At 38.9% G+C, this 11,587-nt stretch overlaps 1 protein-coding gene across 1 annotated transcript; it reads right to left on the bottom strand.

Annotated features, from left to right (window-relative positions):
* Nucleotides 1-1,109: 1,109 nt before the first annotated feature.
* Nucleotides 1,110-4,154, bottom strand: LOC145013073 (G-type lectin S-receptor-like serine/threonine-protein kinase LECRK3). The gene has a single exon (XM_078971877.1). The coding sequence runs from the start codon at nucleotides 4,131-4,133 to the stop codon at nucleotides 1,749-1,751; it is 2,385 nt and encodes a 794-aa protein (XP_078828003.1). The 5' UTR covers nucleotides 4,134-4,154; the 3' UTR covers nucleotides 1,110-1,748.
* Between the last annotated feature and the right edge of the window lie 7,433 nt (nucleotides 4,155-11,587).

Genomic DNA, 11,587 nt, shown 5'->3' with positions numbered 1-11,587 from the left:
GATGAGTTGTTCTTACAAATCGGCGAGTCGGATGAGGATTCAGTCGATGATCATTTAGAAGGAAAACTCGTCGAGTCATCGCCTAACTCGACGAGTAGAGACGGGTATAAGGACAAATGGAAGGATAGGGACTCGGCGAGTCAGGTCAACTGGAAGTTGACTTTGACTTTGACTTGGTCAAGGGTAAAATGGTCATTTTACCCTAAGAACTGTTAGCAGTGTATGACTAAGTGTTTTGTAGGAATTATAGCCATAGGATTTCTGGAGCAGCAACGACAACAGTCAGAGGATTCCCGTACAGTTCAGCAGCTACTACGAGGTGAGTTACCTTCCAGTAACGGTGGGTTTACGGCCACAATGCCGGCCTACCGGTAGGAGTTATATGTTAGATGATTGTTTTTGTGATATCATCTAGGTTTGCTACTACCGGATATGTTATATGCTGGCATGATATGTTATATGTGATAGTAGTAGAGTTCGGTTGTTAGGACTGAAGGGTAGTTCGGACACCCCATATATGTCTAATAATATGCTTATGTTATGATATATATGATAGTAGCAGTAGGGAGTGGAATAGTCCCCGAGGGTCGGTTGTTAGGACCAACGGGCAGGTCAGCACCCCAGAATGACTTGAAATGGGTAGGACGGCACCCCAGAATGGTCGCATGGGCAGGTCAGCACCCTAGAATGGCTTGACATTGGTAGGACGGCACCCCAGAATGGCCGCATGGGTAGGTCGGCACCCCAGAATGGTCGTACCGGGTAGGTCGGGCACCCTAGAATTGCCCGGTAGTATGTATGTGATGTGATTGTATGGTATGTGGTACGATGTGGAAATTCACTAAGCTTCGTGCTTAAAGTTTATAGTTTTGGTTTCATGTACCTCTTCAGCGAAGGGGAAGGAGCTGGCGCGGTAGCGGCACATCATACACACACATTGTTTTCTGCACTATGAGTTATTCTGGGAATTGTACTCTGATATTATTATGTTTTACGATTTGGTTTTCAGACTCAAGACATGTTTTTATATGATCTGTTGATATTTTGTTACAAATGTCTTGCAAATCACTTAATCAAAAATGAAATTTTTAGACGTGAAAATTGGGTCATTACACATAAAATACATTCAAAATACACATATACATACAAATACACATCCATCTCTACAAACACAAAATACACATATAAATACACATCAATGCTAGAAATTTAATAAAGAGAAGTGAAAAGGAAATGGAGAAAAATGGAGCAAAGATGGGTGGAATTGCGAAGTTCTTTGTCAAATTTCAATGAGGTCGACGATAATGGTGAGAAAGAAGGGAGAACACAGAAAAATGAAGAGAGGGGTTTTATTGTCGACGGTCTTTAGCGGCGACACATGTGAGGGAAAACAACGCGGAGTTTTCTACGTCGTTGGATCATCTCTTAAATCGACGGATGAGATTGAAATGACACGGATCGCCAAAATAAGCCTTTAGCGGCGACGTGCACTCTTTAGCAGCGACACACCGGAGGGAAAACAATGCCGGATTTCTTATGTCATCCTAGTCGTAGGATCATCTCTTAAATCGACGGATGAGATTGAAATGACGTGGATCGCCAAAATAAACATTTAGCGGCGAAAGGGACTTTTAGCAGCGACAAAAAACGCCTTTCTTTTTTGTCGCTGCTAAAAGTCTCCGTCGCTGCTAAAGGCCTCGCTGCTATTGCCGGTTATTGTTGTAGTAAAAAGATAATGAAAGTGCACACTAAATGATACTCAAGAATGAAGTAGGTTTGGGAGGTATTGGGATTTTGACAGTCCCTTCAAGCATCAACACCACTTTCTTCATAGAGGGGCGGAGGGATGGATCCTCTTGAATGCACCAAAGGCCTATCTTGATCATCCGGTCTAGTGAGCTTCTATCTACATCCTCATCATTAACTAGTTTTCCTAATTCATTTGCTTTATAACATTCGTAGACCCATTCTTCGAGAATAGCTTCCTCATAAGGAAGGTCGTTGTCAAGCTTCCTTCGACAACATAAAATCTCGAAAAGAACAATTCCAAAACTATACACATCCACTTTAACTGTTATGGGGAGCTTCTTGTGCCATTCAGGCGCAACATAACCCCTTGTTCCTCTTATCAAGGTGGATGTTTTAGTTTGGTCATGTTCGAGTAGTTTTGCCAATCCAAAGTCGGAAATCTTGGCACATCCATACTCGTCCATGAGGATATTTTGAGGCTTGATATCACAGTGAATTATGGGTGTTTCACATTCTTCATGTAAGTAGAAGATGCCATGGGCAATGTCTAGAGCAATCCTAATTCTCTCTGTCCAACATGGCTTGCTTTCTTTGTAATGAAATAATACATCCGCAAGTGATCCTCTGGTCATATACTCCAAAACCAGGAGCCTTTCGGGACCTTCACAGCAATAACCTAGCAGCCTTGTTAGATTACGATGATAAGTTCTCCCAATCACTTTCATTTCAGTTTGAAACTCTCTTTCCCCTTCTTGTGCCAACTCTTTCTTCAATTTCTTCACTGCCACCATCTTCATGGGGCTCTCTATTATTCCTTTGTACACTATTCCAAATGATCCTCTACCCAATTCTTCTTTAAAACCATTTGTCATTCTCTCTAGCTCAGCATATGAAAATGCCCGGAGCCCAACATCCTCGAACAATTGAACATTTACATGCTCAGAAATCTTTTTGTATGCCCAAACGTGAGATCTCCACATGATTACTCCAGAAAGTAGCAAAGCGAGTACTGCAACTGAGACAAGTGAAACCCCTATAACCAAGAATTTCACTTGTCGCACTTTCCTGACCTGGTCTGATGGGTAATTAGTTGGATCCGATCCGTTATTTACAGAAGCCACGTATACTTTAATCAATCCGACATTTGACTCACTATCTCCTACTCGAATGTATCTTATAGGGAGCCTCTGCACCCTGCAACTCTCAGGTGGTGTGAACAGCGCCGCCTCGCATTTGCAGTCATTCATACAAGCAAGTGAACACTCTTCTTGGTTTGATGCTTTTGGGAGAGCATATGCCGCATCTTCCCATTGCGTATTATTAGGCAACCTTGTCATCTGAGAAAAGTTACCTTTATCTCCTTCAGGAATTTTGCAGGTTTCTGCTGTGTAATATCTTTTGCAACCTGAAGACCAAGACCCAGGTTTTACAAAATCAAACCCTGGTAAACATCTGCATCTCGCAGCCTCGTTCATGACATCACAATACGCGTTTACGCCACAAAGTCCCCGCCCAATACACTTGTCTGTAGAAAATTCATATACGACTGATTCATTATGGCTCGTGCTACTTAAATTATGAAAATAAATTCGAAAGATGCCGTCGACGTCAATTTTCATGCGATAGATTGCATCTTCTCTAGAATAGCCTTCTTGCGTTAGATTCATGATATAAAAAGTTGAATTTTGCAACAAGTACAGAAAGCCACCAGAATCAAGATTCAGTGTCACGTTAGGTCCCTTGTCGAAGGTTCCAGACCCCCAGTATGCAGTGGTAGGCCCATTTGGAAACCCTAAATTCGGGTATAGGACAAGGTGCCCATCGGATTGCATACTGAGCTTGAAAATCCCAATGGAGTAGTCAGTCTCCGAGACACAAGAAATTAAATCTTGACCGGGTACAAGACGCTGTCCAACCAAAAGGGTATCAGTAGGGTGGTCAAAGCTTTGCCATAATATCGTCCTCCGGTCGGAACCATAGAGCAAAAAGTTGCCGGAATCTTGCATGGAAGCAATAGAAGCACCGCCGGTACTATAGATACTGATCTGTTGGCCTTGTGTTTGGTCCACGATCACGAGCATTCCATCGATTGTGAAAGTCAAAGTAGAATTACTGGAGAGTGGAAGGGTGTCGCGTCTGGCCGTCCATACCACAGTTCTTTCTGCAATTCCGGCAATATAAATACCGACGGCGTAGCCACCTGTCTGTGGGTAGAAACCAAAGGCGTATAGTCGCGATGGCGACAACCATGAGGTGGTCGCACCTGTAGGCCTTAAAGAGGAACCTCGTGTTACGTTGGATTGGGCTTTCGCTATATTGAAGGTAAGGAAAATGGTGAAGACAAAGGAAATATAGCTGGCTAGATGAGAACTAGAAGTCGCCATTTATGGTAATGAAGGTATAGTTCGCCCGGTTTTATAGGAAAAGGATAGGGGCAGTGGGTACATTTTTAAGCAGATATCTAGCATTTAAAAATATCTATTAGTAAAATATAATTAGGTAGTTTATAAATCAAAATAAATGTTTCCAAAATGAAGGACTTGTAACAGTTGGAAGGACAATATTCTTCCTATGGTGTAGACAGCTTTTTTTTTTTTTTTTTAATTAGTATATAGGCGTAATGAAAAAGATGTTAATTAATTGTTTCTTTTATCACATCATTCTATACCAATATTTAATGCTCAAATTAGACGTCGTATCGTTGCTATGATTTACATATTGATTTCATTTTTTTGATTTGATCTAGTTTTGTAGTGTTTTATTTTGATTTAATATTATTGGTTAGGGTCGTCAATTAAAAGGATTGCTTTTAATTTGGTTTAGATAAAAATATAAATCATTAAATTACATGTATAGTTAATTTTAGATTCTACAACGAATAGGCTTTTTTTTTTTTTTTTTTTTTTATTTTTTATTTTTTTTTAAATAAATGTTTGATGTTATACTGATGTAATGAGTGAAAATATATTACTGTTGTATGCATGTAGCACAATTTGTAATCCACCAACTTTACCTAAAAAACATAGCAAGTTTTTATCAAATATGGAATATAAAAAATAAAGAAAAATTCATTGAGCAAATTTATGGAGTCAACTTGGCGTATTTTATAAGCTATGCAGGAGGTTCAACTTGTTTGATGGGACTGTGTACTCGGTCGCCAAATTTCAAATCCTTTGCCTTTATAAGATTAAATAGGTTTAAAAAATGTGAAAACCACTGTTAAAAACTAGAGTAAATTACTGAAATCGTGTTTAATCAAATTGCAAGTTTGATCCTTAATTCTTTTTTGGATTCAGATCATCTCTGTGATTTGATTTTGTTGCGTTTTTTGTCCCTTACGTACATAAAGTTAGGGACCAGAGGTGCAATTTCGACCAAACCATAAGGACGAAAAACACAACAAAATCAAACCACAGGGACGATCCGAGTGCAAAAAAAATATTAGGAACCAAACATATAATTTTTACCAAACCATAGGGACAATTTCAGTAATTTACTCTAAAAACTATATATATAATTTATAAATTATAATTCCAAAAATCGATCTAATTATAAAGGTTTTTGATTTACACAAACAAAGATCCTATTCTTAAAGATATGTCGTTCGTTTAACAATTATCATTTGTGCTATTGAGTTTAGGGGTGTTTGGATAGTAAAAAAAATGGTGATTATTGTTTATTGTTTATTCTCACTATAATAAACTAAGTTTAAGTGTTTGGATAGGAATCCTTGAAAATCAGCTTATTGTGGTTGAAATAAGTTAAATAAACTGATTTTAATAAGCATCTCTCCCCTTGCTTGTTGCTTATTGGTTATTCCCACCGCAAATAAGCTAATAAGCTATAATCTAATTTATCCAAACACCCCCTTAATCAATATTCTTCTAATTTCAATAATATCAACGAAAATTGAATCGAATAAAGTTTGGTTTACGATTTAATTGATCCGTATACGATTAAGTCCGAATAAGTATAAACCAAAAATTAACAATATGGTAAAGATAAATACTAATAGTAAAAGTCAACGATGAGAGGATATGGTGGATCATCAAAGACGGGAGGTAAGACAGATCAGGAAAGACATCACTTCTTCGTATACGATAAGTTCAATGGTAAAAACACAGTTTCTTTCTACTTCACAAACATCCCTCCAGATCATAATGAACCAGAGCTTTGGGAAACCTTCAAGAAGTTTGGAAAGATTGTGGACATCTTCATTGCAAGGAAAAAGAAGAAAGCTAATCAGAGATTTGGATTGGTCAGATATTTGGGCATAGAGAACGTTAAAATCTTTGAGGTGAAACTCAACAAAATCTGGCTAGGGTTTTTCAAACTGAGAGTCAACCTTGCAAGATCCCAAAAAAGGTCAATAGTAAAAGTTAATGAACAAAATCAAAATCACAAACTAAAAAGTGTGATTATTAGACCAAACAAATTAAAGAGCATAGTTATTCAAAAGAATAAGGAGGCATTTGGGAAGCCTTCTTTTGTTGAGGTTGTGAAATGTAACAAAGCTTCAATGGGTAATGGTGAAGGAAGTGAAGAGAATGGAAAGGATCGGAAATCAAGTCAAGATCTGGATAGGCATGAGATTAATGTATGCTAATCGGAAGTCATGAGAAAGAAACTCAAATGTGCACTTCTTGGAGAGGTCAAGTCTTTTGATCTGCTCAAGAACTTCAACATGTTTAAAGACTCAGAAGGCATCCATGACATCACTCTTTCTTACATAGGATGACTAAACATCATCCTTGAGTTTTCTACATTTGAACTGGCTCTTCAAACTAAAGTTGTGGCTTTGGATGTGATTATTGAAGCCATTGGTTTAGACGACACGTCCCTTAAAGAAAGATAAGATACCTTGTTAAAAATTCAACAATTACAGACGTATAAGATGCTTGACATTAGATAGAAGGCTAGGTGCAAGTGGATTTTAGAGGGGGGACGAGAACTAAAGGTTTTTCCATGGTATCATCAACATGACCATGAAGAGAGCTCGAATAAATGGCTTAAACATCAACGTGGTGTGGACTACCAATCCGAAAAGAATAAAAAATGAGGTATTTAATTTCTTCAAGAACAAGTTCAAAGAAAATCTTCCCTGTAGACCGACCTTTATAAGTTCCAAATTCAGAATCCTTACAGAACTAGATCGGAACTACCTGGAATGGATATTCACAATTGATGAAATTAAAGATACCTTATGGAATTGTGGTAATGATAATTGCCCAGGTCCAGATGGTTTCAAATTTAAGTTCATAAAGAATTATTGGGATATTATTGGGGGGGATGTGGTGGATGCGGTGAAACATTTAGAACTTCATAAGGTCTTAAACCCAGGTAGTAATGATTCATTCATTTCTTTGGTTCCCAAAACAAATGACCATGTCAACCTGATGGAGTATAGGCCGATTAATCTTATTGGGTGCATCACTAAAATTATCTCAAAAACTTTGGCATGTCGCCTTGAATAGGTTATCGGGTCTATTGTTAGTATCAAGCAATCATCCTATGTTAGCAGAAGGAATATCATGGACGAACCGTTACTAGTTTATGAGATTATATCGTCGGCCAACAGGAAAAAGAAAAAATATATTTTGTTTAAAGTTGATTTCGACAAAGCTTTTGACTCTTTAAGTTGGAATTATTTGGAGGATTTCATGAGGAAAATGGGGTTTGGAAACACATGGCGAAGTTGGGTCCGGGCTATTCTTTCATCCTTGGAGGTTTCAGTTCTGGTCAATGGATGCCCTACCAAAGATTTCTTTTTAGAAAAAATGGTGAGATAGGGAGATCTACTCTCCCCTTTTCTATACATTATTGCAACATAGGGTCTCAAAGTCGTTTTGGAAGAGGCTATACAAAAAAGGATCTTTGAAGGAATTGAGATGACTAATGAAGGGCCAAATATCTCCCTTTTTCAATATGATGATGATGCCATTTTCTTGGGGAAATGGTCTAAGGACAATGCTAGAAATCTTCAAAGAATCCTAACTTGCTTTCACCTTGCGTCTGGTCTAAAGGTGAACCATCAGAAGAGTGAGATTTTATGTAATGGAGTTTCTAGAGGAGAGGTGTCTTCTACAGCTTGGTCATTGAAGTGTCATGAAGGCAAACTTCCCTTCTATTATCTTGGTATGCCGGTAAGTGGAAAGTCTTCTTATGTGTTAACTTGGGTTCCTCTTATTGACAAGTTCCAATAAAAACTTTAAATGTGGAAAGCAAGAACTCTTTCCATAGAAGGGAGACTAACCTTGATAATGTCCGTTCTTGGTAGCCTTGAAACATTTCTCTTTTCGCTTTATAAGGTCCCTAAAAAGGCAATTTCAAAGCTCGAAAGTATCCGTAATGGATTCTTATGAGGTACTTCCTCGGATCAAAAAAATATCACATGGATTGTGTGGCAGAAAACCCTAAAATCCAAAGCTTTAAGGGGCTTAGAGATTGGAAGCTTGCGAGTGTGTCACCTTGCTCTTATCATGAAGTGGTGGTGGTGCTATAAAGATGATACATAAGGAATTTGGAAAAAGGTTATTACTTGCATTTATGGGGAACATGGGGGCTAGGAGTGACGATACCATTAGGTAAAATGAATACAGTTTGGGGCAGAATAAGCAATGTGTGTAATGATCTGGAGCCTTTCAATATTGATCTTAATACACTTTTATATAGAAGAAATGATTATGGGGGTAATTCCAACGGTAGTAAGTGTAGCCGGAGTCTTGATGCTAGTGGCGAATTCACTATATCTTCCTTTAGGAAAGAAATTGACAAAAGCTTCTTGGAGTCTACCAATATGCCTACGGTTTGGACTAATATTGTTCTAGGGAAAATCAACATTTTCATATGGCGTGCTAGACTTGGTAGATTATCGACGAGAGCTAACCTTGCACAGAGGGGGGTCGGTATTCCAATTACGTTCTGCCCGATGTGCAATACTTTTGAGGAGAATGAAGATCATATATTTAAAGATTGTTCAACCACTAGGGAGTTAGGAGCTCTTCTACGTGTGTGGTGGAAGGATGCTCTCAATGAAAATGACTCTTTGGAGAACCTCATTGGAGTAAACTCAATCCACAAAAGGCAGCAGAAAGAAAGATATCATGGACGTGATCTCTATGGTCTTCTTATGGGTTATATGGACGTACAGGAACGGTTTGATCTTTAATAGCAAAGTGAAAAACCTTTCACTTCTTGCTTTTGATGTCAAATCTTTAGGGTTTTTGTTGCTAAAATTTGAGCTAAGTAGGGGAGATCTTTGTCTTGGGACTCATGGGTTAATAACACAATCTACTACTGTTAAAAAAAAGTAATAGCTCAATAACAAAAAAAGGTGAAATGACAATGTTTTGATAAAAAAATTGAAATTATAATAACGTCATAGAAAGAAATAAAAGTAAGATTCTATAACAAACACTAAGTGGGTGTTTGAGAGTACTTTTTAAATTGACTTATTAGCTTACTGGCTTTTCAAAAAGCCAATAAGTTAAAAAGGTGTTTGACAATACGAATGTGTTGTTTGTTTTTTCGAAGCGAAAATTCATAAAGTATGCAGACCAAATCTACAACTCTCTGCAGTAGAAGAAGTAGACCAAACGACTACACCCTACAATAAGAAGATTGTTTGTTTTTTAACATCTGCAGACTGTTGCAATAAACTGAAATATAAATAAACTGATTTTACAAACAGAAAATATTTCTCAACACTGATATTTTAATAATTCTAGTCTTTAAACATTGAAAGAATTCAAAAAATACCATTTAAAAAAACAAATATATAAAAGTTCTAAACAAAAATATAAAAGAAAGTAATAGTTTTTTCAAGAAAAAACTAATTATAAAGAACATAAAAAAAAAGAAAATTATTATAAAAAATTAAGAAAACATTGAAAAGAATGTGTAACACTCGAAATATGGAAGTTTCCTTTTAGGCCTTTATGCAAAATTGTTAACATTTTGGTCCTTGGCTAGTGAGTAATGTTAGTGTACTAGCTCTTAGCTGATCGCGGGTTTCCCCCACGTACGTGGGGCGTACATGGAGTACGCATGGCATACATGGTGTAACAGCCCGGATCCCCAGGTATCTTCATTTCATATATTTTTGGCATTTTGTGAGGGGACTCGGCGAGTTGGAGGTCGAACTCGCCGAGTCGGGTCGTGGTTTTGGGCGGGGGTTCGCATCCGGACTCGGCGAGTCCAAGGGATGGACTCGGCGAGTCCGTGCTGTTTAATGAAACCCTAATTTCCTGGCCCTAAGCCCTATTTAAAGGACCTTATGGCCCTCATATGCGGCCACCTTGAACCCTAAGAGCCCCCATACGTCTGTGAGCCCTTGTGAGAGTGTTTGGAGGCTTTTTGTTCATTATTTTGTGGGATATTGCAAGGAAAGGAGGGAGAGGATCAAGCTTGGAGAGTTGGGGAGCTTGGATCTGTTGCTACTTCACCAAGGGAGTCTTCTTGAGGTAATTTTCAGAGCCAAACTTCGTGTTTTGTGTTGATGTGCCAAATCTAGGGTTTCTTCTTGCATTTCTTGGCTTGAATTAGAAGTATGAGAGGTCCCATGGAGATATGGAACCTAGATCTGAACTTTAGCAGGTCCAGGAGACCCCTTATGACAAGCTTTATGTCCATTCTTTTGAGTTAGAAGCTAAACTTGCCATATTAGAGGTTGTTTCTTCAAAATAAGCCTTGTATGCATTGCATGGCAACCAAGACCGAGACTTTACGTGACAAATAAGCTTGGGAAGGTAGATCTATGTATGTATGGAACGAATCTGACCGCAAAAGCCAGTTTTAGCTGGTGGATGGCATGGACTCGCCGAGTCTGAAGAACAGACTCGACAAGTCGCTTGAAGATTGTCCTTGAGACCATCCTGTGTGTAGTTCGGACCGAGTTGAGGGTGACTCAGTGAGTCGCAGAGAGTTGGAAAGGTTTTGATAGGTGGACCGAGTCAGGTTGGGACTCGCCGAGTTGACCTTAGACTCGGCGAGTTGAGTCGCGGTGGCCCTGTGATTCAGGCCCAGGGGGAACTCGTCGAGTCGGGGGAGTACTCGATGAGTTAAAAGGGAAAAACATTGATAGTTGATTAAAATGCGTAGACTCGCCGAGTCACCAGTGTGCACTCTCCGAGTCCGGTCCAAATTGATTAAAGACGATTGACCAAGTCAACCTGTGTTGACTTGATAAGGATGGCCCACCTTTGTGGTACAAGTAATAATTATAGATTTATAATATCATAGGAGGATTGCAGCTCGAGGGTTTGAGCTCGAGTGATTTCAGGATTCACGATTAGCGACTTAGCGAGGCGTACGAGGTGAGTCTTCTCACTATACTGTACCCGGAAGGGTTTTGACTGTGTGACCGGAAGGTCGAATATGATATGAGATATATGCCTTATGTGTGTTAAGTTATTTGTTATATGTGCCATGTATGATATGCTTGATTTGGGCCGGAAGGCAACATGATATAGGCCGGAAGGCGTGGTCATATGGACTGTAAGGTTGACGTGGGTAGGACCGGAAGGTTTACCCAGTCGGGACGGAAGTCCCCTGAGACACAAGGACCGGAAGGTTAAGGCCTGGAAAGGCGTATGTGCGTATGTTGTATTTTGGGGAACTCACTAAGCTTTATGCTTACAGTTGTGTATTATGTGTTTCAGGTACTAGTGAGGACCGTGGGAAGGCGCCAGCGTGACCGTACACACACTCGGGGAAACTATTTTGTTATCTTTTGTTATGTAATCGGTTGTGACTACATTGTTACTTTGGAATCTAAACTTATTACTCATGTTTTGATGGTTGTAAAAATGAAAATTTTTGGTTGGAAATTTTATGACGT

This window comes from Lactuca saligna, chromosome 8 (genome assembly GCF_052625555.1).
Source record: "Lactuca saligna cultivar CGN05327 chromosome 8, ASM5262555v1, whole genome shotgun sequence".
Lineage (NCBI taxonomy): Eukaryota > Viridiplantae > Streptophyta > Magnoliopsida > Asterales > Asteraceae > Lactuca > Lactuca saligna.
Note: the sequence above shows the minus strand (reverse complement) of the source record. Positions and strands in the feature narration are given on the sequence as shown.

Excerpts from the sequence above, each read along its gene's own strand:
- LOC145013073 (XM_078971877.1), bottom strand. The coding sequence starts at position 4,133 with ATGGCGACTTCTAGTTCTCATCTAGCCAGCTATATTTCCTTTGTCTTC.